Source organism: Arvicanthis niloticus, chromosome 5, assembly GCF_011762505.2.
Source record: "Arvicanthis niloticus isolate mArvNil1 chromosome 5, mArvNil1.pat.X, whole genome shotgun sequence".
NCBI classification, from domain to species: Eukaryota; Metazoa; Chordata; class Mammalia; order Rodentia; family Muridae; genus Arvicanthis; species Arvicanthis niloticus.
Window position 1 is genome coordinate 85715298 of NC_047662.1, and position 27859 is coordinate 85743156.

Consider the following 27859-nt stretch of genomic DNA (forward strand, 5'->3'; position numbering starts at 1 on the left):
TTCTCCCATATCACAGTTTATCATTGATCAGGACAGGAACTCAAGCAGGGCAGGAACCTGGAGGCAGGAACTGATGCAGAGGCCATGGAGGGGGTGCTGCTTACTGGCTTGCTGCTTTATAGACACCAGGACCACCAGCCTAGGGATGGAACCACCCACCATGGGCTGGGCCCTTCCCCATTAATCACTAAGAAAATGCCCTACAAGCTTGACTGCAGCCTGATCATATGGAGGCATTTTCTCAATCGAGGTTCCCTCCTCCCAGATGACCATAGCTTTTGTCAAGTTGACATAAAGTTAGCTACATAAAGCCAGAACACTGGGTCATCATTAGCAACCTTCTAGAGTCCAGGGAACAACCATCTAGAGTCCAGAGCTTGCGTTATATGTGCTGGGACTAAGAAAGTGGAGACTGAGACTCGAGAGAAGTACACCAGCATTGTTCTGTTAGAGACAGAAATGATAACTATGGTGTGGAGAATGTGTGAAGCACAGAGAGGTGGAGGGAGGAGGGAGGAGGGAGGATAGGGAATGGGGCGGTGCCACGGAGGGTCTGTGTAGCCTGTGGAGCAAGCGATGTGTCACGGAGGGTCTGTGCAGCATGTTGAGCCCAGAGTCTGCCCTCCTCTACAAGGCTCACTGAGAAATGGTCAATAGTGTCAGACCAGCTTTGGGATTTGGGGAGCATCTGTTTTCCAGGTCTTCTCCCCTCCTTTAGGGGACCAAATCATCTATCCTTTCAGGATGGGGCCTCTCCCCATTAGTATGTCTGACAGTGAGGATGTAATGTGCTCTAGTGCTTGCCTCATTTGTGTGTGTGTGTGGTGGGGGAGTGCCGCCCTGGGTTCAATTCCTAGCACTGGGGTGAAATAGTGGATTTGGGACAATCACTTTCTTTCTTTAAAATGTGGAAAACTGGAGGTGTGGTAGTGTATGCCTATAATCCTGACAAGTGAGGCCAGCTTGGGCTCTGTAGTGAGGCCCTACCTCCAAACAATAGACACATTCCATGCTTGCTCTGCCCCCCCCCCACATTGCAGGGGGGCAGGGAAGCAAAGCAAAATAAAACATTCTAAAGTGTAAGTCATATTCTCTTCTCTACTTAAGACTGTTAAAACATCTGAATGGCCACAGAATTTAGAAAGAAATCCAACTCCTAACCATGGCCTCTGAATACATGTGTTCTGATCAGTCTCTCCCCACCCTCCTCCACCTCCTTCCCATCTCTGTCAAAGTGAATAGTTTCCTTACTGGATCCCAGTCTCATCTTGACAAGGTTCATAAAAGTTTGAAAACATTCTTGTATAAATCAGAACACAAGCCAGCGCACTTACATAACAGGTGGCAGGTTACCTTCCCGGTGTGGCTGCTTCTGAGTGTCAACCATTGTAGAAAGAATTGTCTTTGTGTGTTTGAGAGTTTGTGATTCTACTGTTGCCCAGTCTGGTCTTGAACTCTTGGCCTCAAGAACTGGCACAGCCTCCTGGGTAGTGGCAATGACAGGCTTACACCACTGCTTGTGGATTTGGAAAAGATTCTGAGACCACATCTGGACTTAGCCTGGGGAGTGCTCTCCTTGACTAATGGTACCCAGCAGGGATGCAGGAGGATGCAGTGGCTGGCAAGCACATTTGGTGTTCACAGACTATGCTCAGCTGACGGGAAGTTTAATTCATTTGGAATATATTTTCTGATATCTTACTGTATACTAATTAAAAAAACATTTCAGTAAGCTATATTGCCTTTCTTTCTTTTAAAACCATTTTTAAAAAATCATTGCTAAGTAGATGCTGTTAAGACATGACTTTATTTTGGATGCACCTGACTGTGCCAGTTGAACTATGACTTTGCTCATAAAACTCATTGAGTATGAAACAAGGGGCTGGTGAGATGGCTCAGTGGTTAAGAGCACTCACTGACTGCTCTTCCAGAGGTCATGAGTTCAAATCCCAGCAACCACATGGTGGCTCACAACCATCCATAATGAGATCTGATGCCCTCATATGGGTGTCTGAAGATAGCTACAGTGTACTTACACAAAATAAATAAATAAATTCAAAAAAAAAAAAAAGAGTATGAAACAAGAGTCTTTAGAGACTGAGAGACCTCTGTGACTTTTGGGTCACCCATCTGCTGGAAGCTCTTGTTTCCTTGTATAGAAGGGGTAAGGTGTGTCTCAAGTATACTTCCCGGCCCCTACCCCCTTTAACATCCTGTGAAGCTTTGCTGAGAGAGTGGTAGTACTGGGCCTGCCTGTTTCAGAGTTGCTACTGGTACTGGATTAATTTTGCTCACAAACCAAAGGGTCATTCTCCAGTTCTTCTCTCTCTCTCTCTCTCTCTCTCTCTCTCTCTCTCTCTCTCTCTCCCCCATGTGTGTATGTGTGTGTTGCCTTGGTATATATTTGTTCATATGTTTTTTCATGAATGTATTTATTGAGGCTCAAGGTTGATGTTAGGTGTCTTCCTTGATTGCCCACCACCTTATACACTGAGACAGGTCTCTCATGGAACCCTGGTTATCTGGCCCATTCGGGGATTGCTTGGATTGCTGGTGGGGGAGGGGCACACCACCCTTACCAGGCCTTTTGTATAGGTTCTGGAGATCCAGACTCTTGAATCACCTTCCTAGTCAGCCTCAGGGCACAGTCTTATTGGAAACTGAGGCAGGCCTCAAATTCAGAGGTGGCCTTATATATATAGCTGGTTTCAAAGTTTCTGTTTTAATGCCTTAGCCTTCTAAATGCCTGGGTTACAGGCATGTGCCACTGGCTATATTTTTAACCAAGATTGAAAATCTTTCTACATCTTCCTATCATAAAATGGGCATATGTGAATTTTTTTTTTTTTTTTTTTTTTTGTTTGTTTGAGACAAGGTTTCTCTATGTAGCCCTGGCTGTCCTGGAACTCACTATGTGGATCAGGCTGGCCTTGAACTCACAGAGATCCTCCTGTCTCTGCCTTTCGAGTACTGGGATTAAAGGTGTGTGCCACCATGCCTGACTAGGTGTAAAATTCTTCAATCTTCACTTAGCTTCAGTTACTCATTGTCAAGCTGTGGAACGATAAAATGGGGGCTCTGATGTTGTCCTTTGAGAAGAGAAACAGCCACGTCTTGGATGCCCGGGGCTCAAAGCCTTGAAGCCGATCAACACCTCTACAAATAGGAGATCCTGACAAGCCTGCTGATAAGCTCCCATCCTCCTCACTGAGGCTTTTACCCGCCCTGTCACCTCCTCCGCAGCTTCTGAAGTGTTTTCATTCTAGCTGTTTCCAAACTAAACACTAGTTTTTGACAGTAAGTGCCATTGTGTGAAATGGAAATTCTTCTCCCAAACGAGCTCTCTCGATGAACATGAGCTGGATAAAATACATTGTTTTGTCAGGGTGAAAGCTGATAGACATCAGATTACAAAATACATCAAAAAGCAATTTCTATCTTCCTCCAGCCTTAAGGGCAAGTGGCCTTTTGGGTACTAATGATCTCATTAGCTTACTTAGAGCAGCTAATAAGCTACCGTGCACAGAGAGCTTTGTGCCATAGAATCATTCTTCTGTTTTCCTTTAACCATTACAATAACACTTTCCAAACCCAACTCACCCCATACTGAGACATTCTATTCCAACCCCCCAACTCAATGACAGACACAATGAGGTGCAGAACAGACCCCCCCCCTGGGGGGGAGTCTAACTACACATAGCTGAGTTCAAGGCAGCGTGTGAAACTCTGCTGTCGACTACAGATTTTAGCTTCTTTCCTTTGGCTGTATTATTTACACGTGACCATAAAAAACGTTAATGCCCTCAGTGGTGTTTGTAACTGGACACAAGTCTGCAAGGGATGTTTAAAAATATAGGATGATAGGCACGGCCCACAAAGCCTAGAGATTGTGTTGGATTGTGTGGTTCAAAATGTAAGGGTAGTGTAGAGTCTGGGGTCAGTCTGCCTAGGTCTCTTGGGCCCTTACAAGCCCCATAATCATACCGATCTCCAGGTGCCTTGTAAACTTGATTTGATCCTGACCATGATAGAGCCGTTTCTATTTATTACTGGATAAAAATGAAAACCAATTCTAATATGATTTTTTTCTTTTAGCATACACACTTGTTTCTGCTCTTTTGTAGATTTTTGTATGTACTTAATTTTCTGAAACTTTTTTTTTTTTTGCCAGGGAGGGAGCTGGAATCATGGGAATGGCTCTATTATCCATTCTCCTGGGGACTGGCAAGGCACCTGCCACATTTACAGGCACTCCTGGTCACTTTCTTTGCGTCCTTAGCTTATAATTTATTGATTTCTAAGCAGTTTTTGCTGAAGCCTTACACTACTCTGGTGTTTCTGGCATCAATCCCCATAATTGTGCCAGCGTTTATAAGAAACAACAGCCAGTGTGGGCAACCTTGCGGCACAGTCGGTTTTGATTAGATGCTGCAAACTGCCTACACCTTTCATCAGACAGATTTCCTTCTGGACTATTTTCATGAGTAGGAAGACTGTCACACCTCAATATAGGACATGATTTCTACCACCAGTGTGGCCTTTGAAACTTCTACAGCACATCCCCCCACTGGGGAGACCTGTTGTGAAGTTGATTATTCAAATAAAACTATAGACAATGGGAGACTAAGGGAAAATTCCCAGCCATGCTCATAATTAGTTGACCGTATTTCTGGTGCAGGTTCAGGCATCGTTACTTAATAATGTAATTAGCCAGAGAAACATGTGCTTTAATGGACAACCCCGTGCATGTGCCATACAAATTTATGTTTTTAAGTCTTCCTTTCCTTTGCATGTAAACTGTTTTAATGTTTATTTCCTGGTGATGGAAAGGGCTGTGGAAGGTTTTAATATAGATCTGTGTCTTTATTGTCATTGTTGAGTTGATCGGTAACGGGAATGATCTTAAGCTGGTTGGGAGTATCTGTGGCAGGGAACATGCTCCAGGCAAGATCCAGACCAGACCCCAGGACCATGCATCAGCCACAAAGTTTCAGGGGGCTACTGTTTTGTGTGGCTTTTCTTGGGGACATATGAACAAACTCCTGTTTACCCCGCATAAAGCACCCAGGACAGATCAAAGAAATGATTCCATCCAAGTCCAGCTTGGTGAACCAGAGTTTTGCTTTGTTTTTCTGGAACAAAGTCAGGGGTCTTACATATAAGAACATGGGTGACTCGAAGGCAGCTGCACCACAGAAAACCTCACCCCAGCATAGGTGACAACTTGGGAAACCTGAGTCCTGTCTAACTTGCAGACCACTCCACTGAACAGTCTGCTGTCATAGCAGTGTCCCCTGTTTCTGTGAGCCTGGTCAGGGCCTCCTGGGTCTTGCCATTTTCCAAGCTTCCTGTCAGCCTCCCTTTCTCTCTAGGAGGGGAGCTTCAGTTTCAACTGGGAAGTGACCAACACACAGCTCCATTGGAATTAGTCTTTATGACTAGGAACTCTGTCCCCAGCACTCTCTCACTGGGAAATGTCTCACAGACAAGATTGGACTGAGAGAGTTGTCTAAGAGACCTTCTGGTCTGATCTGAATGCACCTTCATGTGACTTCATCTTAAAGGTTAGCTACCCTGTCAGGTCTGTCCTATTCAGGGCCTAGCGTGAACCCCTTCATTGTTGCCTGGACTTAAAGATCCCAAATTTAAATGGCTCTTACAAAGTGCAGTGCCTCTGTCTTTTGCTAGTAGTGTGGCTTTTGAATGTATTTTAAGCTCTAAGAAACTCCATGTTCATATCCATAAACACCATGCTGAAAGAAACCATCTACCCTACATGGGTTTTGGTGGGGATAAATATGATATAAATCAAGGAGGCTGCTTATATTTGGTGGGATTTTTGTGAGTGTCGTTACGGAACTGTTGGGGCCTGTGCCATATGACAGAGCCTTGATCATTCTCCCACACCCCTGTACTCCCCACCTTTTAAGAAATGTCCCCTTCTCTCTCTGACCCATTGCCTCCTCTCAGATAATCTCCCTTCTAGTTTTGCATCCTTTAATATATATATATATATATATATATATATATATATATATATATATATTGCACATATGATCTTTCTGAAAATGGCTGGCACTGTTCAACATCGTGATCTCCAGCTGTAGACATTCCTTTGAGCCTGGGTGATTTAACTGCTCTTTAAGGCTGGATAACGCTCCACTGAGTGTGTGGGCTCATCTTTCTCTATGTGTTGATATCACTTACACTGATTCCACATTTGACTGTTATATATAGCTCCTCAATAAATATAAACAAGTGTGTATGTCTGTAGTATTTTGACTTAGATTTCTTATATGTACCCAGGAATGGTATAGCTGGATCATATGGTGTTCTATTTTAGCTTTTTTGAGAAACCTTGCACTTATTTGCACATTGGATGTACTAGGTTACCCCCCACCAACAGTGGCCTACACATAATGATTCTCCCCCAGCCCCCCTGAATTCCAGTTAGCACTTGTTGTCCTGGGGCTATTTTATCTGATTAAAATATTCTCTAGTTCTGCACATGCAGGGTCATCCCTCAGGTCCTAATAAAGAGGCTACATCTCCAGAGAGTTCATGTTATTCCTGATCCTCTATTGGAAGCTTTGTGTGTGTGTGTTGACACAGTGTCTTATTTAATGTTCAACTTTTGCCAGAGTCTGAATTTTTCTTATGATGTTTTTGTCCACTGACCCACTAGATTCGGTGAGAGCAACAACTTTGTCCATTGTGCTTGCTGCTGTAGCAACCTGCATGAACTTGTTACTCAATAAACAGGCACACACAGAACAGATTATCACAGACCATGAGGGTGGGGGGAACTTTTATCGCTCACAGCTCCATCCCTTACTCAGCATTAGTCCTTGAGAAGGATTCTTCTAGGACTGAGGGAGAAAGTGCTTCTCAAGACTAAGAACAGGCGGAGAGGAAAACACTGGACCATTTCAGAGATGGAGTAGCTCATGAGTGAGCTCTGGGGCATCCCATAGATACTTCTATGGCTTTGGATGTCTGTTATCCACTGGAGACATCTCCACCTATACAGCAGGAACATGATCCTTATAATGGAGGGTTACCATGAGTAGTACTTGGTTAATCTCTGAGCCCTGCTGGAATTCATGTGATGCGTTGCATTCAGATTCCATTGCTTCGAGCTCCAGCCAGAACAGCCTGGCCAATACAGCAAGGCACTGTAAACACACACAAAGACACATGCACACGGAAAGAGAGGTGGGGGAGGAGGAGAGGGAGAGAGAAAGAGAGCAAACAAACCAGCCCATGAGAAAAAAATCAAGACAACAAATACAAAAACCTCACCCCAAATTCCAGCTGAGGATATACATCAAAACCAGCTGAGTTTTTGTAAAAATGTGGGTGTCCAAGACCCCTACTGAATACTACTGATCCAGAAGAGTTATCTCTGGATAGAGGCAGGGTTGGCCTGCGTCATACTATTTAACATTTCTCAACACTGTAGTGAAATACAAGTTCAAGGATGAGTGGTTTCTCCTGGGTCATGTTTTGGGAGGTAGAGCCCATCATGTGAGGAAGACACGACACTGAAGAGTCTGGTTCAAGGCAGTAGGGCGTGGGAAGTAGTTTGCTATATCCACAAAGGTGAAGAAGCAAAGAACTTGGGCTGCAATCAGGATCAGTCTATGATCCTCAAGGTCTACTGCCCATGTCACTCAGGAGGGCTCTGCATCCTAAAGTTTCTATAACTTTCCAAAACTGCACTACCAGCTAGGGACTAAATCTTCAAACATGTGAGCCCGTGGGAGACACTTTACACTGAAATCATAATATTCTACTTCTGGCCTCAGTAGGCCCAGGATGACCCTCACAGAATGAAAAATACATTTAGCTCAACTCCAAGAGTCCCGATAGTTTTAACAGTTTCAACACTAGTCAAAAGTCTGAAGTCTAAAGTCTTCTCTGAACTATGGACATATTCTTGACTGTGTAGTCAAAACCTATATCTGATAGCAAGCAGAGGCTAGACCAAAGTAAGACTGAAACCCACCAGGGAAAGCACCAACCTCTGAAGTTCTGTCCAGTACTCAGGGCCTGTGATAGCATCATCTGGGCTCTGAGGGCCTTGCCTGAAGCACATGTGCCCTTTCCCTTGGGCCAGCACAGCCACATTTCTGACGTGTCTGCCATAACCATCAGAGCTTCACATACAGCCCACTCAGAAGCCCCATGTAGGGAATCCAATCCTTTCACACGTTGTCTGGCTTTGCTGTCTTTTGTCCTGAATACTTGATGTAAGTCCCCATGACCCTAAAACATTTGATTCTACATACCTACAGAGCCAGCACCAAATTCCACTGTCATCAGAGGTGCATCCTGGCCTTCCTTTACCACAGTGGAGTGGTCTCAGAGAACCTGCCTGCCTGACCCCAGGAAAAACATTTTCTAGGCAGTCCTGTTTAAGCAGGGAATCCTGCAATGACACGTTCTTCTTATGTACTCTTCCACCCATCCACCCACCCAGGAACTCTCCTTTTAAAAGAAAGGTTTACAATTAGCTTGCATTTTTCCATCCTAGAACCTTTGATGGGTGGGATCTCACTCTCGAGGTTATCATAACTTTTGTGCCTTTACACCTCAGAGTTTGAGCTTCTTCTTAATGGTCTACCCTAACAACTACTGTTTGGTCACACCCACCATGTCTCCTTTCCCTGCCAAAAGTGCACTTGAAGAAACTTTGTTCTGCTTTTGAATCTCTATCCACATTATAAATTTAGCTAGACTAAGTGAATGGTGGTCAGGCCTCGTCCACACTGTCTTGACATCTTAAAAAGTGCTCTTTACGAAACGAGTGAATATAATACTTTCAAATTCAGCATCACTCAAACTTTTAGAGCCAGGCAGAACACAACTCTTTGACCGAATGTGACACAAACAGCCCCTAGCTCAATCCCCATCAGAACTCGTGTTCTCTGAAACTTTATGAGCTGGGCCTTTACTATCTGCACTTTACTACTTATCTGATCTTTCTAGCTGCCACCAGAATGATCTGTTAAGCTCTATTCTAAGGCTTCTCTAACCCAGAGCTCCAAATTCTTCAACGATTCTCCAACAAGCTAGTGCAGGAGGTCTATGAACCATAAGGTCAAGTTTGTCACAGCCAGGACCTCACTTCCTGGCTCTGATTCTGTGTAGATGCTCTTCTGGTTGCTGTGACAAACATCTAATAGAGTAAGTTATGGGAAGAATTATTTACTTTGGATCATAGTCAAAAGGAAATAGACTTTTCTGTCCATGACAGCATGAGCTGATGGTCTAACTCATATCTTAGAGGGCTGGGAAGTAGAAGGGATTAGAAGCAGGTCTACAGTACTGTCCTAGACTTATGCCCAGAAACATGTGTCTCCCAGCTTGGACCTTCTGCAGTCTCCCAAAACAGTGCCATTGGCTAGAGACCAAGTCTTCAGACATGGAGCCCACGGAGGCCATTTGCACACTAAAGCTGTAACAATCAGCATGCATAACTTCACACATTCCCTGGGTGATTCCTATTGATAAATGCTTAGAACAATGTATTTCATCCAAATCATGTAGCATGTCTAAATATCTTCTGCCAAGGGATTATGCAACTTAAACATCTCAATAATGGAAACTCACAGAGCTGTAGGTTCTGTCAGCCCTGAGTCTTCCTCTCGAGAGACCAATCCAATGACTTTTATCAAGCAGGTGATTTTTTTTAGTATTACTTATTAACTTCTTGCAATCACAACTAAAGTCATCGTGCGTTGCATTGCTTGAGTATGTTTAAGACAGAAACCAACCACATTGTCCTCCATGTTCTTCTCTTGAAAACTGCTTTTCTCTAATAACTCAGTTCTTTATAGCTCGCTTCCTGTCCTAACCTCACCACTGAGAGCACCCATATTCAGGGTGCATAAGGCTGTGTTTTCGACTTCAGTTCTTCACTGATGTTTCGGTTTTCAGCCTTTCTCTCTCATTTTCTCTCAGACCTGCTCTAGCTGAATCCTGGCTTAAACCAGATGTTTTGTATATGAATAACTGGACAGTCTTAGAAAACATTAACTACTGGTTTGGTTGGCTGCTCATGCACACACAAATAATGTGCACACTGATGCCTTGCAGTGTTTGGGGCCAGCAAAGGTTTGATGCTGGGAAAACAAAGGAAAGACTAAGGGGTCTTGTATCTGGTACATGTATAAAAAGAGAACAGAGCCCTGTGATCAAACATGGGACCTAAGAAGTAGATAGAGATGGGATTTTACGAAGTGACCTCCTCATTCTGGCCCCATAACTGATCTGAGTCTATGTTGGCTCAAAGCTAAATTTCAACCAGAATACTGATATACTGTATATTCTGATATACTATAATAAATACAGAATCCTGGGCTACTGTATTTACTATAGATCTCTGGATAGCTCCACAGCAACTGATGAGACTCTGATCTTGGAGGAGTCTCTTAGGAAAGTAAGTCTAGGTCCTACAACATCCAGGCCAAGCATCCAGAATGAGGCAGAAAGGCACATGTTCATTTAGATCCACTAACTCTGTCTCAAGGACTTAAGAGACACTTCCTCCTCTCCCACCTTCTTCCTCTTCCTTCTTTTCCTTCCTTCCTTCCTTCCTCCCTCCCTCCCTCCCTCCCTCCCTCTCTCTCTCTCTCTCTCTTTCTTTCTTTCTTTCTTTCTTTCTTTTTTATAGCACTGGGCATTGAATCCAGGGCCTTGTGCATGCTAGGCAAGCATTCTACCCCTGATCTCCACTCTGGCCCACATTTTACTTCTTATTTTGTAGCAAGGTTTTACTCCATTTTTCCACTGGCTTGAACTCACAGTGCAGCTCAGACAGCCCTTGGATTTGTGATCTTCTTGCCTCCGCTTCTGGGGTAACTGGGATGACAGCCTATACCAGCAGGCTGGGTGAGACCACCTGCTTTTAAAGCCAAGCATGGTTGATGGGGTTGTGGGTGCATAATATACCATTACCTTTATTCTGAATGCTTTAACTCAATAAGTGAGCCTTTATTTTAAAGGTGCGGACGTCAGGAATGGCAGCTTTTTCTGGCTTTTTACAGATGAAGTAGAAAACTCAAAGTCAAAATGAATAGCATAATTTTTTTTCTTTTTAGGTACAGCTGAGATCACATGTAGGGTTATTATATTTCTTCCTTGTTCCCAGTTTATTTATTTATTTATTTATTTATTTATTTATTTATTTATGTGTGTCTCTGTGTGTGTGTGTTGATACTGAATGTATCTTGGGCTAACTTTGAACTTTTATTATTTATTTATTTATTTTTGAGGCATTGTTCCTCAATGTATCTCTGGCTAGCATATAACCCACTATGTAGACCAGGTTGTCCTTGAGCTCATAGAGATCCTCCTGCCTCTGCCTCCCAGGTGCTGGAATTAACAGAAAAGTCAGCTTCACTACCAAGCTGACTTTGAACTTCAGATTTTCTTGCTTCTCTCCCTCCTAAATGCTAGGAGTGCCGGCTGGCACCACTAGACTGTGCTTAGTGGTGCTGGGGGTGGGGAAGGGACTTCAGACATACATACTCTGCCAACTGAGCTACATTCCCAGGCCTCCTGTTGTATGTTTCTTTCTTGAATAACATCACATCTGTGAACTGTCACGTCAATGACAGATACAGCTCTACCTGTCCCTTACGCCTCACCGTTGAAGCGTTACTAAAAACCTCTGAAATTGTGTTTCTGTTACTAATTGTCTTACGTTGCTCAACCTTTAGAATCATTTAAAAATATTATATCAAGCAGTCCAGTTTAACACGGCTATAGAGGTGTATCCATGTCCCTTGCCGATTTCATTGTTCATCCATGTTTTTCCCAAGACCTATGTGCTCCATTTCTTAAACTATACCTTTTCTGATTTGTTTTCTTGTCAAATGGGGTTACTTTTTATTTTTTGGTAGAAACTGTAAGAGTCTATTAACAGACAAGAACCAGTATTTTTCAAGTTCCTGTGTATTTTCGAAACATACATTATACTGTCTGTCCTTTACTCAACATATGTCTGTTTGGAATCAAAGAAGGGGAAAGCCATGTGGTAGAGATGTCTCTGTGTTCTATACGGATGACACCTGCTGGACCCAATAGCGTGTTGTGGGCATCCTTTCACACTTGTGCGTGGGTTTTTCTGGTCTTTTTATTACGGCTCACTTGCACTGTAGTTTATTTTTCTCTGTTTCCTCCTGGGCCTCTTGTAGCCCAGGCTAGCATCAATGTAGCCCAAACCGGCATCAGCTTTCTTTTTGCTTTCACCTCCTGGGTGCCGGGATGATGGGCAGACTGACCACACCTAGCACCCAACTCTCTTTTGATAAACATTTGAGTTGTTTCTGAAGCTTCAGTATTAAAGACAGAATTGCACACTCATTCATATTTATTTGTATGTTTTAAGTCCTTTATCTGAAATAAAGTTGAAAAGTCCCCCAAAGGATGTTTGGAAAGTGGGCTTAGATCTGAATGCTGAACCCCATCATTGAAGTCGACACAGTCATTGGAATTTAAAGAAGGAAACTGAGTAAAGCTCAGAGGCCACGAGCCATGGCTGTAGCCAGAGGACAAGAGCAGAAGACGAGAACCATCTGCTCAGTAGACTGGTGCGGTGTTGGAGACAGTCTTTTTCTGCAGCCCAGGCTGGCCTTGAACTTCCAATTGCTCTACCTCAGCCCCCCAAGTGCTGGGCTTACAAGGATTAAGCCTGTATTTTATTAAATAGTTTGAATTTTTGTCAAAAAAAGGTACGCATGACATTTTTGAAGGTTAAAAGTCTCTGGAGATATGGTCCTTGTGCTCTGAAGCCTGCTTTGCCTGGAGATGTGTGTGTGTGTGTGTGTGTATACACACACATATATACTATCTTTTAAGGTTACAGAAAAGAAACTTGAAGTGACTGTAATGCTTTCTGATCTATCCACTTCTTTGCAAGTGACCTTTTCCCTTGAGAGTTGACTATAATGTGAACGCAGAAAGGTAAACACTTTCTGCACTGCTTTGCTTTAAGAATATCAAGGATTCTGTAATATTTTATTTACTATCCAGTTAACAACAGTTGCTACAACTACCCTATCATCCACTGAAGAGTTAAAGATCTGAAGATAAAAGTAAAAAGTTCCAGAGAACTTTAATATGTAAATGAACCCTAAGATGTATTATTTCATACACAAGGAACTCTATACATGAGCCATCTCCTAATTTGCCTCTTCTCTCTGTGTGCATGTTTGAAAATTTCATTAAATCCAGGCACACCGGTTTCCTATGCTTCTGAGCAACCTTAATTTTATATAATTACATTTGAATTATTTTAGGGAGTCGGTTTTCTCTTTTCCCAGATGAATGGCCTCTGTTAACATGAAATGTTTCTTTCTGAGGTCCTAATTGCAGGGATGGAAGTCAGAGCTCATCACCGTTGTCTTCTTGCCTCTCGTTGCAGAAATCAGCTGTGGCAGTCCCCCTGAAGTTCAGAACGCCATCTTGGTGGGGAATCCCAGCTCCAGCCAGGGGGGTGTGGCTCACTATGACTGTCAGGAAGGCTTTGAGAGTCCTGGAGGAAAGATCATTTCTGTTTGCACAGAGAAAGGCTCCTGGAGTGAAATCACTTATGCATGCACAGGTACAGATTCCTTTCTGCTGGTTTCCTGTTACCTGGGAGCAACACCAGAGGGGGACCGTGGGGTAATCAGGTGCCTTTTCTGGGTCACACTCACCTCTGCCATTTACTCCAGTAGGCATTTGGCTTAGATTAGAAGATTAGAAGATATATTGGAAAAATAAAATATAGAGGGAATTTTACACATCCGTCTTTAACCATAATTCACTATGTGTGTCTTTGTGTGTGTGTGTGTGTGTGTGTGTGTGTGTGTGTGTTTGCCTTCTCTCCTTAGCTAGCTGAGAAAATCTATTCTATGAACCATTTTCTTGGAGGAGTATACTCTTAACACATTTTGATATGGCAGCTTTTCAGACAAAAGATGAAGAGTTCAAGGAGTTAAGCTTTATTTAATTGCATTATGCTGATTTGTTTTCAGTATGCAGCCCATTGGTGTTATGTACATCCACACCATGGTAGACTCAGTCTCCAGAACTTCTTATCTTCTAAAACTGGAACCCAGCATTCCTTCCTCCCCACAGCCTTTGGCTCCCTCCCTTCACTTTCTGTCTCACAGGAATGTGACTGCTGCAGGCACACCATGGAAGTAGGAGCTTGTGGTACTGGAGGCTTTATAAAAGAAGCTCGGCTTATTTCACTTAGCGTAATATTTTTAAGGTACACCAACAATGTAGGGTATATCATACCCTTACTTTTTAGAAATAAAAAAAATATATTCTATTGTATGTATGTATACATGAATATATACACACACATACATGCATACAACACTATCTTTTAAATTATATTTTTCTTTTTTCTTTGTGCCTGTGTGTGTATGTGTGTGTATGCTTATGCACATGAGTTCTGCATGTGTGTGCAGGTGTACATGGAGGCCAGAAGACAATCTCAGTGTTGGTCCTAGGGGCCTATCCACCTTTTTTTTTTCCCCTTTCTTTTTTAAAGACAGGATCTCCCATTGGCTCAGAGCTCGCCTTCAGATTAATCTAGCTGGTCAGTAAAGCCCAGGAATCTGTCTGTATCTGTCTTCTCAGCACTAAGACTACACAAATAGGCCACCATGACCTACTTTTTTATGGAGGTTCTGTGTATCGAACTCAGGTCCTCATACTTGCGTGGCAAACACCTATGGTCCGAGCTGTGTCTCATCCCTAAGAGAGAAATTTGATGACATCCATCCTTCCCCTCTATTCATCCCACAGATATATATTCAGTGTGCTCTGTGTGTGAAACACTACATTTTTAGAATTTACAGTGTGGTAGAAGAATCAGATCTCTCCCAAGGAAATGCACATTCATATGTCCTTGTAATGTTTTGTAAATAGATTCAAAGCATTAGAGACTGCTGAAGCCTGTGGGAAAGGAACCCTTGGAGGAGATAGACAGTTCTTACATTCATCGATCACCATCATACGCGCAAAGGATGTAGGCTGCGGAATGGGGAGGAAAGAAAAGACGAGAATCTAGAGATCTATGGAGATGTCTCCCTGTCTGAGCAGGGAAGCAAGGATAAGCCAGTACCACCTTCCAGTTTCTCTGAGGCCAAACTCACAAGACTGATGGTTTTTCTAACCTAGCATCACCTCTCTGGCAGCACCTCCAGGGCTTATCTGGAGAATGTAAGACAGCTTTTTCCCCAGAGCTGTTCCCCCAAGAAATGGCTTAGTTTGAGAACTGCTTAGCTGTGGTCCCTTCCCCACGTGTCCAGCTGCTCGAGGTCTTCTGCTGCCACCATTCAGAATTCAGTGGGGGCACAGGGATTAGTCACTACATGAAAAACCAGGGGATCTGCATGGGGCACAGTAAGCTATTAATTAGCTGATCTTAGTACAGCACTTTGAAGAACAAACATGTTATGTAACCGCTAATTATAATTACTGTCCTCAGCCCTCCACCTTTTACTAAGTCTGTGGCTCCAGCTGCAGCTGTTTCCATGGGCTTATGCAAGCTTTGATTTCGGAAGAGAAAAAAGGCATTCTCCCTGGGAGCTAGGCTCTTTCTGTGAGGAGGCTTGTGTGCCCTCAATCAGGATTGGCAGCTAAATTCGATTTTCACAGATAAAGGGAATGATTTACATGCTGATTAATTCATGCTTCTGTGCAGATCGTCTCTGGAGGGGTAGGCTGGAGAAGCTTCTGGAAATGGAGTGAGAGATGCTGGTTGTCATGGTTCTTGCTTAACTGCCCCCCCCCCTTCTTTTCCCTGTTTTTCATCAGTCTTACCCCTTCCCGACTCCCTCCCCCATGTGGTTTGTGTGTGTTTTACTGTGTTTCACAGTTCACTTCTTTCCCCTGTCATCGTCTTCACTTGTATTCCCTCCATCTTCCCCTCTGCTTGTATGTCTGTGTTTAATTCCAGATTGGGTAGGACAGATTATCTGTACACAGATTGTTTTGAATTACTTTAAAATATGTTTGAAGCCCTGTGCTTCTGTGTTAGTGGCTCAGATCTGTAATGTTTTTAATGGAGTGTGAACTCTAACAGGGTGGTAGGACTTTTTTTTTTTTTTCCCCTCTAAGGCCGGTTTGAACTGGAAACTCCAGACAGCTGGGAATTAGGCAACTGCTTTAGTGTCTGGAAAAACCCGAGATGGAGGCTTCACATTAATGACTCAGTTTTACTCCAAGATCAAAGAGGCTGATTTGTTCTTGATAAGGCTGTCCCCGGCTTCCACTTTGCACAGGTCATTTACCTTTTATGTTTTGAGTCTGGGTTAATAATTACAAGGTTAACACTCCACACTCCACCAGTCCATCACTCCATGCTCTTAGGAGAGCAACAGTTCTGTTGAAACACAGACTGTTGATCTCCCAGGTGCCTTTCTGCATCCCATAATCTGCCCTGGGTACTGCTGCAAATGCCACCAAGCTCCTGTTACCCTCTGTCCCTCCTTGGTTGTCAGCCCTCCTCACCAGCCTAGTGAGTGCTCGCGTGCAGCTCTGTACATTTTAAATGGGAGAGAAGGGCTGGCTGGGATAAATGGGTGCAGTACCACATCAGCCACACTGCTGGGCTGGATCTGAATATATACATAACATTTCCACTACTGACATTATTGCTGTGCCTCCACACAGCCGCTTGCACGCCCAGGGTTCTCTTGGGGGCCCTGAAATGCTTGATCTCATTTCATCCTCAAAACCTGTAAAGCAGGTATTTTCAGGTCATAGTTGAGTGATCTGAGACTCATGGAGGCTAAGCAATTTCCTTAGGGTCATTCTGTAACTAGTACTTGATGGAGTTCTGATTTGAACCCAAGCCTGCAAGCCCTGAGATCCCACACTTCTCTGTTCATGCTCCCACAAGCTGGAATTATCCGCATACTACCCTGATGATCTTTGACATAATTAAAGAATTCTTTTCATAGCTTGTTTCTTAAAATAACATATATGTAATTATATATATATATATATATATATATATATATATATATATATTAACACATTTTACACACACACAGGCATATGTAGGTGGAGTTTTGCTACATTGCTCAGGCTAGTCCTACATGCCTATTCTTAAGAGGTCTCCCTGTCCTAACTTCCCAAACAGCTAAGTCTATAGACATATATTACCATGCCTGAGAAACAATTTAAGTTTGTAGTTTTAATAAAGCAATCAAGGATTCCTTGTAATATGTGGCATATCATGACTCTGATGAAGTAGATGTATTTTTTTCTAATGTGAACAAAAATTAATACCCAGTGAACATATAAACATTTATTCGTGCACCATAAAAATCACCATAAAGTGTGTCATTTACTTTAGTAGTTTAGGCATGCTGCTTTTACCCACTTTACTTGACTTTACCGTAGGGCTTAACACAAAGAAAGGAGGCATCAGGCTGTTTATAGCTGAGCACACATCTCTTCAGTGATGTGTCCCATGTCTTGTTGCCACAGTCATCAAAGTGTGCCCGTTTTGCAGTCTGTTTGAGAATGACGTCAGAGCTTGGCTCTGTGCTCTATCATAAGATCATCGGGTCCTTGGAATCAGGAGCTGTTTGGACTGGAGATAATATTGAATTTAGCCACCTGAATTTAGTCATCCAGTGTTTTCAAAAAACAAAGAAGGGCCTCAAACTATAAACCAGGAGAGTAAACTAGACTCGTCCCCAACCCTGTACAGTGGGTCTTCTGAGAGAGCTGTCTGTACCCTCTCCTCCCTTCCCTTCCCAAGTTATCTTAGCCTAACACGAAAGGGGATAAGGTATTACGTCCCTTCCTCTACGAATGACCATCTAACTGCTAAACTCATGTTTGTCTTATCCTTACTCTACCCTCCTATACTTTAGTGTTGTTAATCACCCATTCATTCATTTAACCAATCAATCAGAGAAGAAAACACTTTATGAATGTCTTTATCTAAGGCGTTTGCTAAGTTTAGAGAGATAAGTACAGCTTTTGCTATGACAAAGTTTCACTCTGAGAAGTAGACATTAAATTACTAAAAATACAGTAAGTGCCACACAGAGAAATATTAGATATTAACAGAATATCAAAATCCATATACATATTGTATTTATATGCATGTTATACATATACACGTATACTACATCTGTACAAGTACCCCTCCACCCCTATGTAGACGGGATAAAGTAAAGCAAAGCTGAGTATGTTATTATCCCAAACCTAGTACAGGTTCAGTAGGACCTTGTAGGACTCTTCTTTGTGTCAAACTGGAGATATGTCCTACAACTGGACAGACCCAAGGCCGGCTCTCTGTACTTCAACCCAACGTCAAACCCCAAGTCTAAGCTTGGATGGCCAGTTCATCAAGGAAAAAGGATACAGGGTAGGAGAGAGTGAGGTTGCTTTTTCTAGGGTGGAAGAGAGGAAGGTTGACCTTGCCTCTTGGCCTTACTGACATGCTGGACCCTCCCTAGATGGAGTGAGGAAGCCACCACCCTCCTTCATACCCTTTCCTTCTTTGCTTCCTGGGAATACTTTCTCTTAGTGACTCAACTTTGTCCCCTTGCACTGCCCTTGTCTGAGGGTCTCCTTGGCTATTAGTGTTCTTGGGTCTCTGCCACTGAGCCCTCTCTGTGACCTACTTGGATGTCTTACTTTTACCCGATATTTCCTTGTTTCTTCTGTTTCCATGCACAGACCCGTGGCTTTTAGGGCTGTTTTTCCATTGGACAGTAAGCAGATAACTCATATCTATCATGTCCTAAATGCAGCTTCATTGCTCTGCCTCTGCTTGTGTTTCTTAGGAGAACAGTGAAGGGCCATTCATTTGGACTCTCGAGCTCAAAGGCTGGCAGTCAGCCTGGACTCCTCTCTGTTCCTCCTCCCTCACCTCCCAGTCATCTTCTTCAGAGTTGTTTCTTGTTTTATAATGCAGCATCCCGATTTCATCTCGAAGCCTCTTGACTACTTTAGTTCGGAGACTCCTAGCAGTGTGGTCTGACATGTCTAATTGTGAGTCTGGACTCTGTCCCTCATGCCGCCTGACCCTTGCAGGTTACTTCACATCCAAGCCTTGGACATGATGATGTCCAGCCATCGGGTTATTTTGAAGGTTAAAGTCTTGTACATACTCTCTGGCCCATAGTTATAACTTAATAAGTGTTCATTCTTATTGTTTTTATTATTGCTCCTTATGACTACTGGGAAAATGAGATCAGGCCTGTGAAGAGCAGTCTGAGCCTGACATATAGTTGTCATTGAGGAAATAGTATTAGATTCTATTTTATGACCTCCGGTTCTTCTGCACCCTGGTGCTTCCTTTCAAATGGAAAACTGTCCCCATCAGTATCCTGCAGCTTGCCTCAGCTCTGAGTGTCTGTCCTCAATCTGGCAGGCAAGCCCTTCCCGGGTTGCATCCTGGGTTTCCTCTGCAGCCTCTCTTCTGTACCTAGTTGACATTTCTCCCTCATTCCTCTTCCCCACCTCATGATTTCATTGGCCTGTTATTCAAACTCGCTGTTCTTTCTGCTCCCATGTGATCCCTACTCTATAGCCACTTATGTTCCAAGGCTGGGCCCACCATGAAACTGAATTCCCCAGGTCCTCCAGGCCTTCTTAGTTGGTGCCCTTCCATATTTGCGTGGAGCCTGTCACGGTGCGATTGAGCAGTGGGTTGTCCGTGACTGTGTTTGCTCCTTCCATTAAGCAGCGTGATCCTCGAGGACAGAACTGATGGTCTAGTCTTTTTCACAGTCCAGTGTTTGACACAGGAGGATGCTTGTCATCCAGTAGCAAGTCTGTAAGTCACGGGCAGTAAATGGAAGAGGAGACCAGTCCGAACAAGACTTTCCTATGCTTTCCCTTCTCCTTTTCCTTTGTTTTCAAGTTTTATGGCATTTGTTTACTCAGTTGTGTGTATGTGTGGGTGCATGTATGTCACTGTGAACATGTGGAGGTCAGAATCCGACTTACCGGAGTATGTTTCCTCAGGCTTGGGGGATCAAACTCATCGTTTTGGCAAGTGCCTTTATCAGCTGAACAATTTTGTCAGTCCCTATGCGTTTTTCAATTACTGACATAATTAGAATTAGTATACATTTTGCCAAGTGTTGTATTTTCAAAGGGCAGCATTAATGCAGACATATAACACCTGGAATTTTTGTTAAAAAAAGAAAAAAAAGTCTTTTCAGTTTGTTTGTAGACCTTGATGAGAAAAGACATCAACTTTGTTAAGCTACTCTTTGGGATGGAATATCTGGCATCGCTATAATCAGATCTGGGTCCCATCTGTGCAGAGCATGGCACAGGCTAGAGGCAGATGGCATCTTTGAGATGTCATTTACAGTTGTCATAGTGAACGAGCAGAAAGGATGAACAAGAAAGGAAACCCTTTTCTAATCTTTACTTGGATGACACAGGCACCCCGAACAGGAAGGCTGCTTTATTGGCAATTCAGAGAGAAGATGGTGGGGGAGAAATACCTCTGCTTCCTCTGGACCAGCTGCTGAGTTACCATCAGAAGGCTGTTCAAAGGAGCAGAGATGTTAAAAGTCCTGGTCTTTAATGGGCAGCAACAGAAGTGTCCAGTTATACTTGAAGTTTATCCAATGATGGACTCACTGGTATCAACATCACCTTTGCTAACCAAGGAGATGCAAGAACAAGGCCATTACTTTTTTGTTTGTTTGTTTGTGTGGGTTTTGTTTGTTTGTTTTTGCTTTTTCCTGCTGACAACTGGATTCTTTTTTTCTACATTATTATGTTCTGAAGAGGAATACTGATATAGAAACCTATGAAATTTTAGGCTTCATAGCTGATACTCTGATGTCTCTATAGAAATTTGTGGTTTTTTTTTTTTTTTTTTCCTCAGCTTCAATTTACTTTCAGTACCTAATATATGACTTGGATTTACTAAAAAAGACACGTGTGGTAGGATGTAGACTCTATATAATGCCAATAGACATAGGCCATGTCATACACCCATCAGTAGTCAGGTGACTTGACCTTGGTTCTGTACAAGAGAATGATGTTAACCCTACGGGTGTTCAGGCTCAGGTTCCTTGTTCCTTATGGTGACTAAGAACAGATTTACTGTTCTTAGCCAATAAAAGGAGTATCTCCTGAGGTAAAGAATTATTGAATTATCCTCTCTCTCTCTCTCTCTCTCTCTCTCTCTCTCTCTCTCTCTCTCTCTCTCTCTCTGTGTGTGTGTGTGTAAGACAGAGGTCAACCTTGGGTATTCTTGGGTATTGTTCCACAGGAGCCATCTGTTTTGTTTTTTAATTTTAAAAAGGTTTATTATTTTTAATGATGTGTCTGTGAGGGTGTGTGCAGTGACTGCAGGTGCCCGTGTCAAGTCCTTTGGAGCAGAACTTATAGGTGGTTCTGAACTGTTTGACGTGGGTGCTGGGAACTCAGTTTGGGCTTTTGAAATGAGATCTCTCACTCCTCAGATCTCATCATCTACTACATGGGACTGGGATCCATCTATCCGTTTCCACCCGCCTAGTGTTGAGGTTCTAAGCATGTAGCACTAAGCCCATTCTGGGCTTCACTCCAGCCTCCCCGAGTAGATTCCAGTGGTAGCCAGTGGCCCATCAAGCTGATTACAGTAAATTAATAAGTGAACAGCAAACAAGTGAACATCTGTTCTGAGGCTCAGACCCAACTCCTTGTGCCTGTGTGGTAAACATCTCGTCTCACTTATATTGGTGTCGGTCTTACCTTGAGTTTCTCCCCAAACAGAACCAGAAGTTTATATTATTACATAATGGGGAGTAAAGACTCAGGAAGCAGGATCGGAGACCAAGAGGAATAACTAAGGGAAAGAAAGAACCAGTGTGAAGATGCTGCAGCATCTGGGCCTCCCTGGGTAGGGGGCGCTGCAGCATCCGGGCCTCCCTGGGTAGGGGGCACTGCAGCATCCGGGTTTCCCTGGGTACAGGGCACTGCTTTACTGTGGATACAGCTTTCTAAAAGGCCGTGGAAACTCAGTCACTTAAGACAGTGCCTCCAGAGACAAAAAAGACAATGATTGGTCCGTTCGCTCCTGTCCTCAGCGGATTTAACTCCTCTCCCCTTCCAGGCTGCATGTGCTGGTGAGCCCCAGCAAGGGAACCCCACACAGTACGGGGCAAGACACAGCCATATTGCCAAAGTGTATGCAGGGCTAGGGTACACTTAGACTTAAGAACCTGGGAAATGAAAACTCAAATAGAGCCATGGAATATTATTTTTGGATGAAATGGAAATTCGTATCTCCAGCGATCAGAGAGCAATCCCTAACTTAAAATGTTTTTTTGTTGTTACTTTTTCCCTCTTTTCTTGATGTTATTGTAAAAGAATATTAGTAAATATTCTTTTTAAATAGTAAAAGTCATTGCTTTGTTATCCTTTAGCCATTCATTCCTAGGGTACAGAAACGCAGATTAACCTGTCCTACAACCTTCCCGAACTCCTTTCTAGCCTTCATATGTTTGTAGGTTTGTTTGTTTGTTTGTTTTTTAAGGTTTGAATTTTTTAGGGGTGTCTGCATATAAGATCATGTCATTTGCAAATTGAAATAACTTTTCTTATCTGTAGGAAATTTGATTTTAAGAAGTGAAAAGGTGAATTTCTCCCTGCCATGCTGAACAACTTTGTAAGTGGTTGGAAGGCAGTGTCCTTTGGAAACTATGTTACTTAAGGAAGTCATGTGTTTTCCCACACTGCCAGATTCTTCGCCTGAAGTGGCAGCGTGCAGGTTATTTAGAACCAGCAGATCGGAAAATCTGGCTTCTCACCAGATCACAATTACAGGGCTTCTGCCAGAGGAGTCCCAGGGTGACCAGGGACTCTGTGGAGAACTTACTCACCCCAAGCTTCTCCTGAGGAACCATCCTTTATGGTGACACATGCCACTTCCCCTTTGGGATTCAGCAGTCACCGGAATGAGTGCCTACCACCCAGAGTAAGATGAGGGAGAGGAAGCTCTTCCCTATGTGCTTTTAAGGAAGCTTCCAGTCAGAGCTCGGTTCTGGGGAACTCGGTTCTGGGCCTTGCTGCAGCCTCGGAGTGGAACACCAGTGGCATCCAGTGGCCCATCAGGTTAATCACAGTTGGAGTCCTTCCCCACCCTCAGGCAGTAATCTTTTTTTTTTTTTTTTTTTTTGGCCTGGTCAGGCAGTGGGCCAGGCTCATTCGTGATGAACCATCTGGGATTGCCTGAATTGCTCAATTCAGCATCTGAACCAGAGCGTGACTGGTGAGCAGCAGAGACACCAGCTGGACAGACTCCGAGTCTGCCAGGAGTTCCCCCGAAGCCCATTGATGAGGTTCATGTGTCAATTCTTCTATTTTTTTTTTTTCTATTCTAGAAATGGTGATAGAAATTCATGGTGTGTCAGTGTTTAATGACACCTGTGTGAGATGGCAAATAAGCCCAGAGAGAATGAACTCCGAGATCATGTACTTGGTAAGTAAAGTGAGCTGCTTTACCTCGGCAATGCAGAAATGGGAATGTGAGCCGAAAGAACTTGCCTATATAGGAGCTTCACTCTTCCCCCCCTCCCCCTCACCCCACCACCACCTCCCTCCTTTCCTTCTGCTGGCTTCTCTTCCTTCTTTCAGCCACACAAAGTGAAACCATATTTGTTTGCCAATATATAGTAACAAGCTACAGATAGTGTAACTCATGAAACAGCGCAGTTAATGACTTGGTATAAGTTGCTGTAGAATCTTGCTTGAATATGCAAGTCTAGGTGAACTTCGTCTATTTTGTAAAGTTTTTTGGCATACCCCCTTAAACAGAGACTCTTGGACACACATTGGCATTTCAGTTAGAGCCAACACAAAGCCAAGGCAAGGTTAGAAGATTCTTTTCAACCTCCATTCATTTAGAAAATAATTATTTTCTCTAGCAGGTCGTGAACGCTATTATCACACAGGTGACCATGAAGACAAACCAATGATGCTTCTATAACTAGAGAAACAACAATCAAAGCACACTGTTTAGCGCTGCTGTCTACCAGCTATATGGTTTGAATGAGAACTATAAAGACGCTTAGTCAGTCTAATTGTCTTTCTGGTTCTATTACCCTTTTTAAAAAGTGGGTGGTATTGTTGAGATATACACATATTTTACATCTAGCATATATGCCATCTGACCGAGTGTGATTGTGGGACAAGCATTTATGTTTGGCATTCTCTTTATTGCTTGTTTCCAAGCACTTCTTGCTTTCCTGCCTCAAAGAAGGCTGGAAGCATGTGCTGATTTGGCATTAGAACTTCCTTTTATTGTTGATGATTTGTGGTCAGAGGAGCCATGAGTTCTCACTTCTGTCTCAGCTTGGGTCTTATTGGTTTCTGGGCTGATTAGGTACTCAAGGTCCTCAGGTACTCAAGGTAGAGCAGGCTTCTTTCCTCGGTGGTTACTCACCTTTGTGGTTACATAGTGTCTAAGATGGGACCTCAGAGAAACGACCCCGGAAGACTGGGTTATTTTGATTGGAGCCATGGTAGATTCTCTTGTCTTTCCTATTCTAAAGATACACATTGAAAGACAGCAGCCAGATGTTGTGGAATCAGTTTATGAGGAGACATTCAATGTGACCACAGACAGCAGGATCCCAGAAGTGTGCCTGCACCTCCAAAAAGGAGCCAATTACACCATGAGCATTTCCACAGCCCCTCCCAGGCGCTCTGTGCCCGCCATCCTTGGCTTCCGGACGGCTGGTAGGTGAAGGGAAAGAGGCATTTCCTCCTGGGGAATTCTGAGCACAGATGTGGGGAACCAAGAGGACAGGAGATTTCTGTCGGTGTGAGTGGAGGGATGAAGCTACTCCATGGGTAGAACCAGAGCAGGAGTAGTAGGAAAAATTCTTATTTTGTTGTGGTCCAGCTGAATGGCCCTGGCGATTGTTTCTCAGGTGAGTCCTTGGGGACAAGTGGTGGGAACAGAGAGGACATTAAATGATGATGTCATGGATCTGCAGGTATACAGGGGAGTAGAGGGCCATACTGCTTATATTTGCTAGGAAGCCCAACAGGCTTTCTTTCCTTTGTTTAAGAAAGAGGAGGAGCAGAGAAACTGAAGGGTTGGCTTCTCATTTACTATGAGCTGGTCTGGTGCTGGGGTCAGATAATAGTGGTTAAGTGGGAGCAGGGGCAGCCTTAGGGTGCAGAGGGGTCTGTATTGGTTGAACGGGGAAGTGGACCCAAAGGAGAGTGAAGAAGTAGGAACAGGAGCCAGATGTGGTGCATGCCTTTAATCCTTGCACTCTGTAGTCAAGTGGGTTTCTGTGAGTTCGAGGCCAGCCAGGGCTGCATAGCAAAACCGTATCTAAAAGAAAGAAGAGGAGGAGTAGTAAGGGCTGGGATGATGGCATAGTTAATAAAGTGCTGGGTACACAGCATAAAGACCTGAGTTTGGATGCCCAGCTCCCATGTTAAAAGCCCTGAATAGTCATGCATCTAAAATCTCAGTGTTGGGAGATAGGAGGATTCCTGGGGCTGGCTGGCCAGCCTAGCCAAATCAGTGAGTTCCAGGCTCACTGAGAGACCTTTTCTTAAACATAAATGATTCAGGATACCCAGTGTCTACCTTCGACTGATCTGCACACATATGCACCATACACACGTGCAACCATACACCCATATAAACACATGCACGTACAAAATACAGACATGTATGCTAAAAGTAGGAATAGACCACTGCATGTAATTGTCATGGGATTTAAGAAGTATTACACCACAATTAGAGTAAGTTTTGTGGACTTGATGGTGCAGCAGCGCTTTGCCAACTACGCTGTCTCCACAGCTCAAGTGGGTTCGTTTTTACAGCAGGACCAGAGAGATAGCTCAGTAGATAAGAGTGCTTACTCTGCTTGCAGAGGGTTAGTCCCAGCACCCACATGGCAGCTCACTACACTGTAACCCCAGTTCCATGGAAGCCCATGTCTTTTTGTTACCGCTATGGCCACTCTCAGACATGTGCATGCATACACATACACACTAAAAAAAATATTTTTGAAAAGAGGATTTGTATTTAATAATACTTTAAAGATAAACTTTGAGCAGCAGTGGTGACATTTATTATTTGTAACTAGTTATTTGATGTTCTATTAAGAAAAGCTACCTCAGGGGGCTAAAGAGATGGCTCAATGGTTAAGAGCACTGACTGTTCTTCCGAGGTCCTGAGTTCAATTCCCAGCAACCACATGGTGGCTTACAGCCATCTGTGATGGCATCTGATGCTCTCTTCTGGTGTGTCTGAAGACAGCAACAGTGTACTCATATACATAAAATAAATAAATAAATCTTTTTAAAGAAAGAAAGAAAGAAAGAAAGAAAGAAAGAAAGAGAGAAAGAAAGAAAAGAAGAAAATAAGAAAAGAAAAGCTACCTCTTGCTGTCACCATGCAGAGGGGAGATGACAACCTACCATCAGGCAGAAATAATAAGATAGCTTGCCTATTGAAATAGTATAAGACCAGCTATGAAGTTAGGCCTCTTAGGACTTTTTAATGAATAAAACTTATTTTACTTCAGGTATATAATGTGAGAGTAAAAAGATAAGAAATTGCTCTGTAACTAAGGAAACTATAGTGAATGACCTGTGGGCTTTCAGGGATACGCCTCTTGAAGAGGTCATCAAAGGCCTTCAAACACATCTGCTGCTGAGTCAGAAAGACAGCATTCTTACAGATATCTGATTAGCCCCCAAGTGCCTTTTCCACTAGGAAAAAAAAATGTGATCTTTGAAATCAGATAGACCCGCTGTGTACCTTGGCTCTGAGAGAGTTGTGTCATGGAAGGTGCAGGGAAGGACATCGGATTTAAGGAAAATTTATTTTCATGATACGAGCAGCAGTCTGCATTAATGTCTTGTAAGCCTCCAAAGCAAATTTATCTTTGAAGAAGTACTTATGAGTGAGTTCGTGTTCATTGATGCTGTTTATTAATATTTTCCAGATTTTGGAGTTTAGGATCCAAACTAAAATCAGGATAAGGAGCACAGGGCATGACTGAGGCTGAGTGTCATGTCTGCACCACTCTGTTTTGTTGGCAGTTTAAATGCAAGCAGGCTACATTTGCAAGCTACCTAGTGAGGATTGGGGTTTATGTAGAGTCACACTGGCTGGAAGCAGAATATGCTCGACCTTAGCTCCAGTCTTTATTTTTGCACCATCGAAAAGTTCTGTCACTCCATCCACCTAGATTCTGCATATTGTGTGGTTTGGTTTTACTATCAAGGTGACACTACTTCCCCTCAAATGAACGGGGGAGCTGTACACACACACACACACACACACACACACACACACACACCACATAAACCGGAGACATACATCACAAACATACACTTGCAAACACACAGAGACATAACTCCCACATACAACACATAAACCACACATGCATGTCACACACATCCACATTATACACGCACCACATAGATTATACACACATACGCATGTAAACACACACATATACACATCATACACACTTATCACACACATAGACAATCACATGTAAACCATATATATATACTTGCAGACACACCACACACAGAGACACATCACACACATAAACATGAAAAGACACAGACCCATCCCATACACATAGAAACACATACACAGACATATAACATACAGAGACATATCACACACAGAGAGACACATCACACACATACATACACACACACACTACCCATAAACATGCAAATACATATGGTCACATCACACACACATAGAAAGGCACACACACACAAACATGCAAACATACACAGACATATCAAATACACATATACAAACATACATACACAGACATATCATACATATATACAGACATTTCTCACACACACACTTTCT

The 27859-nt window shown here is 43.2% G+C and overlaps 1 protein-coding gene across 7 annotated transcripts in view; it reads left to right on the forward strand.

Annotated features, from left to right (window-relative positions):
* Window positions 1-27859, forward strand: part of Susd1 (sushi domain containing 1) — a 122537-nt gene that overhangs the window by 34591 nt on the left and 60087 nt on the right. For 6 of the 7 annotated variants that reach the window (XR_013110652.1, XM_076934890.1, XM_076934893.1 and 3 more), the window contains exons 6-8: window positions 13433-13612; window positions 23370-23467; window positions 24540-24726. Coding sequence is in view for 6 of the 7 variants with exons in the window: in XM_076934890.1 (XP_076791005.1) it covers window positions 13433-13612; window positions 23370-23467; window positions 24540-24726 (465 nt within the window). In the remaining variant the exon portion in view is untranslated. The remainder of the gene's footprint in view (window positions 1-13432; window positions 13613-23369; window positions 23468-24539; window positions 24727-27859) is intronic. The other variant, XM_076934891.1, reaches the window with a different exon arrangement.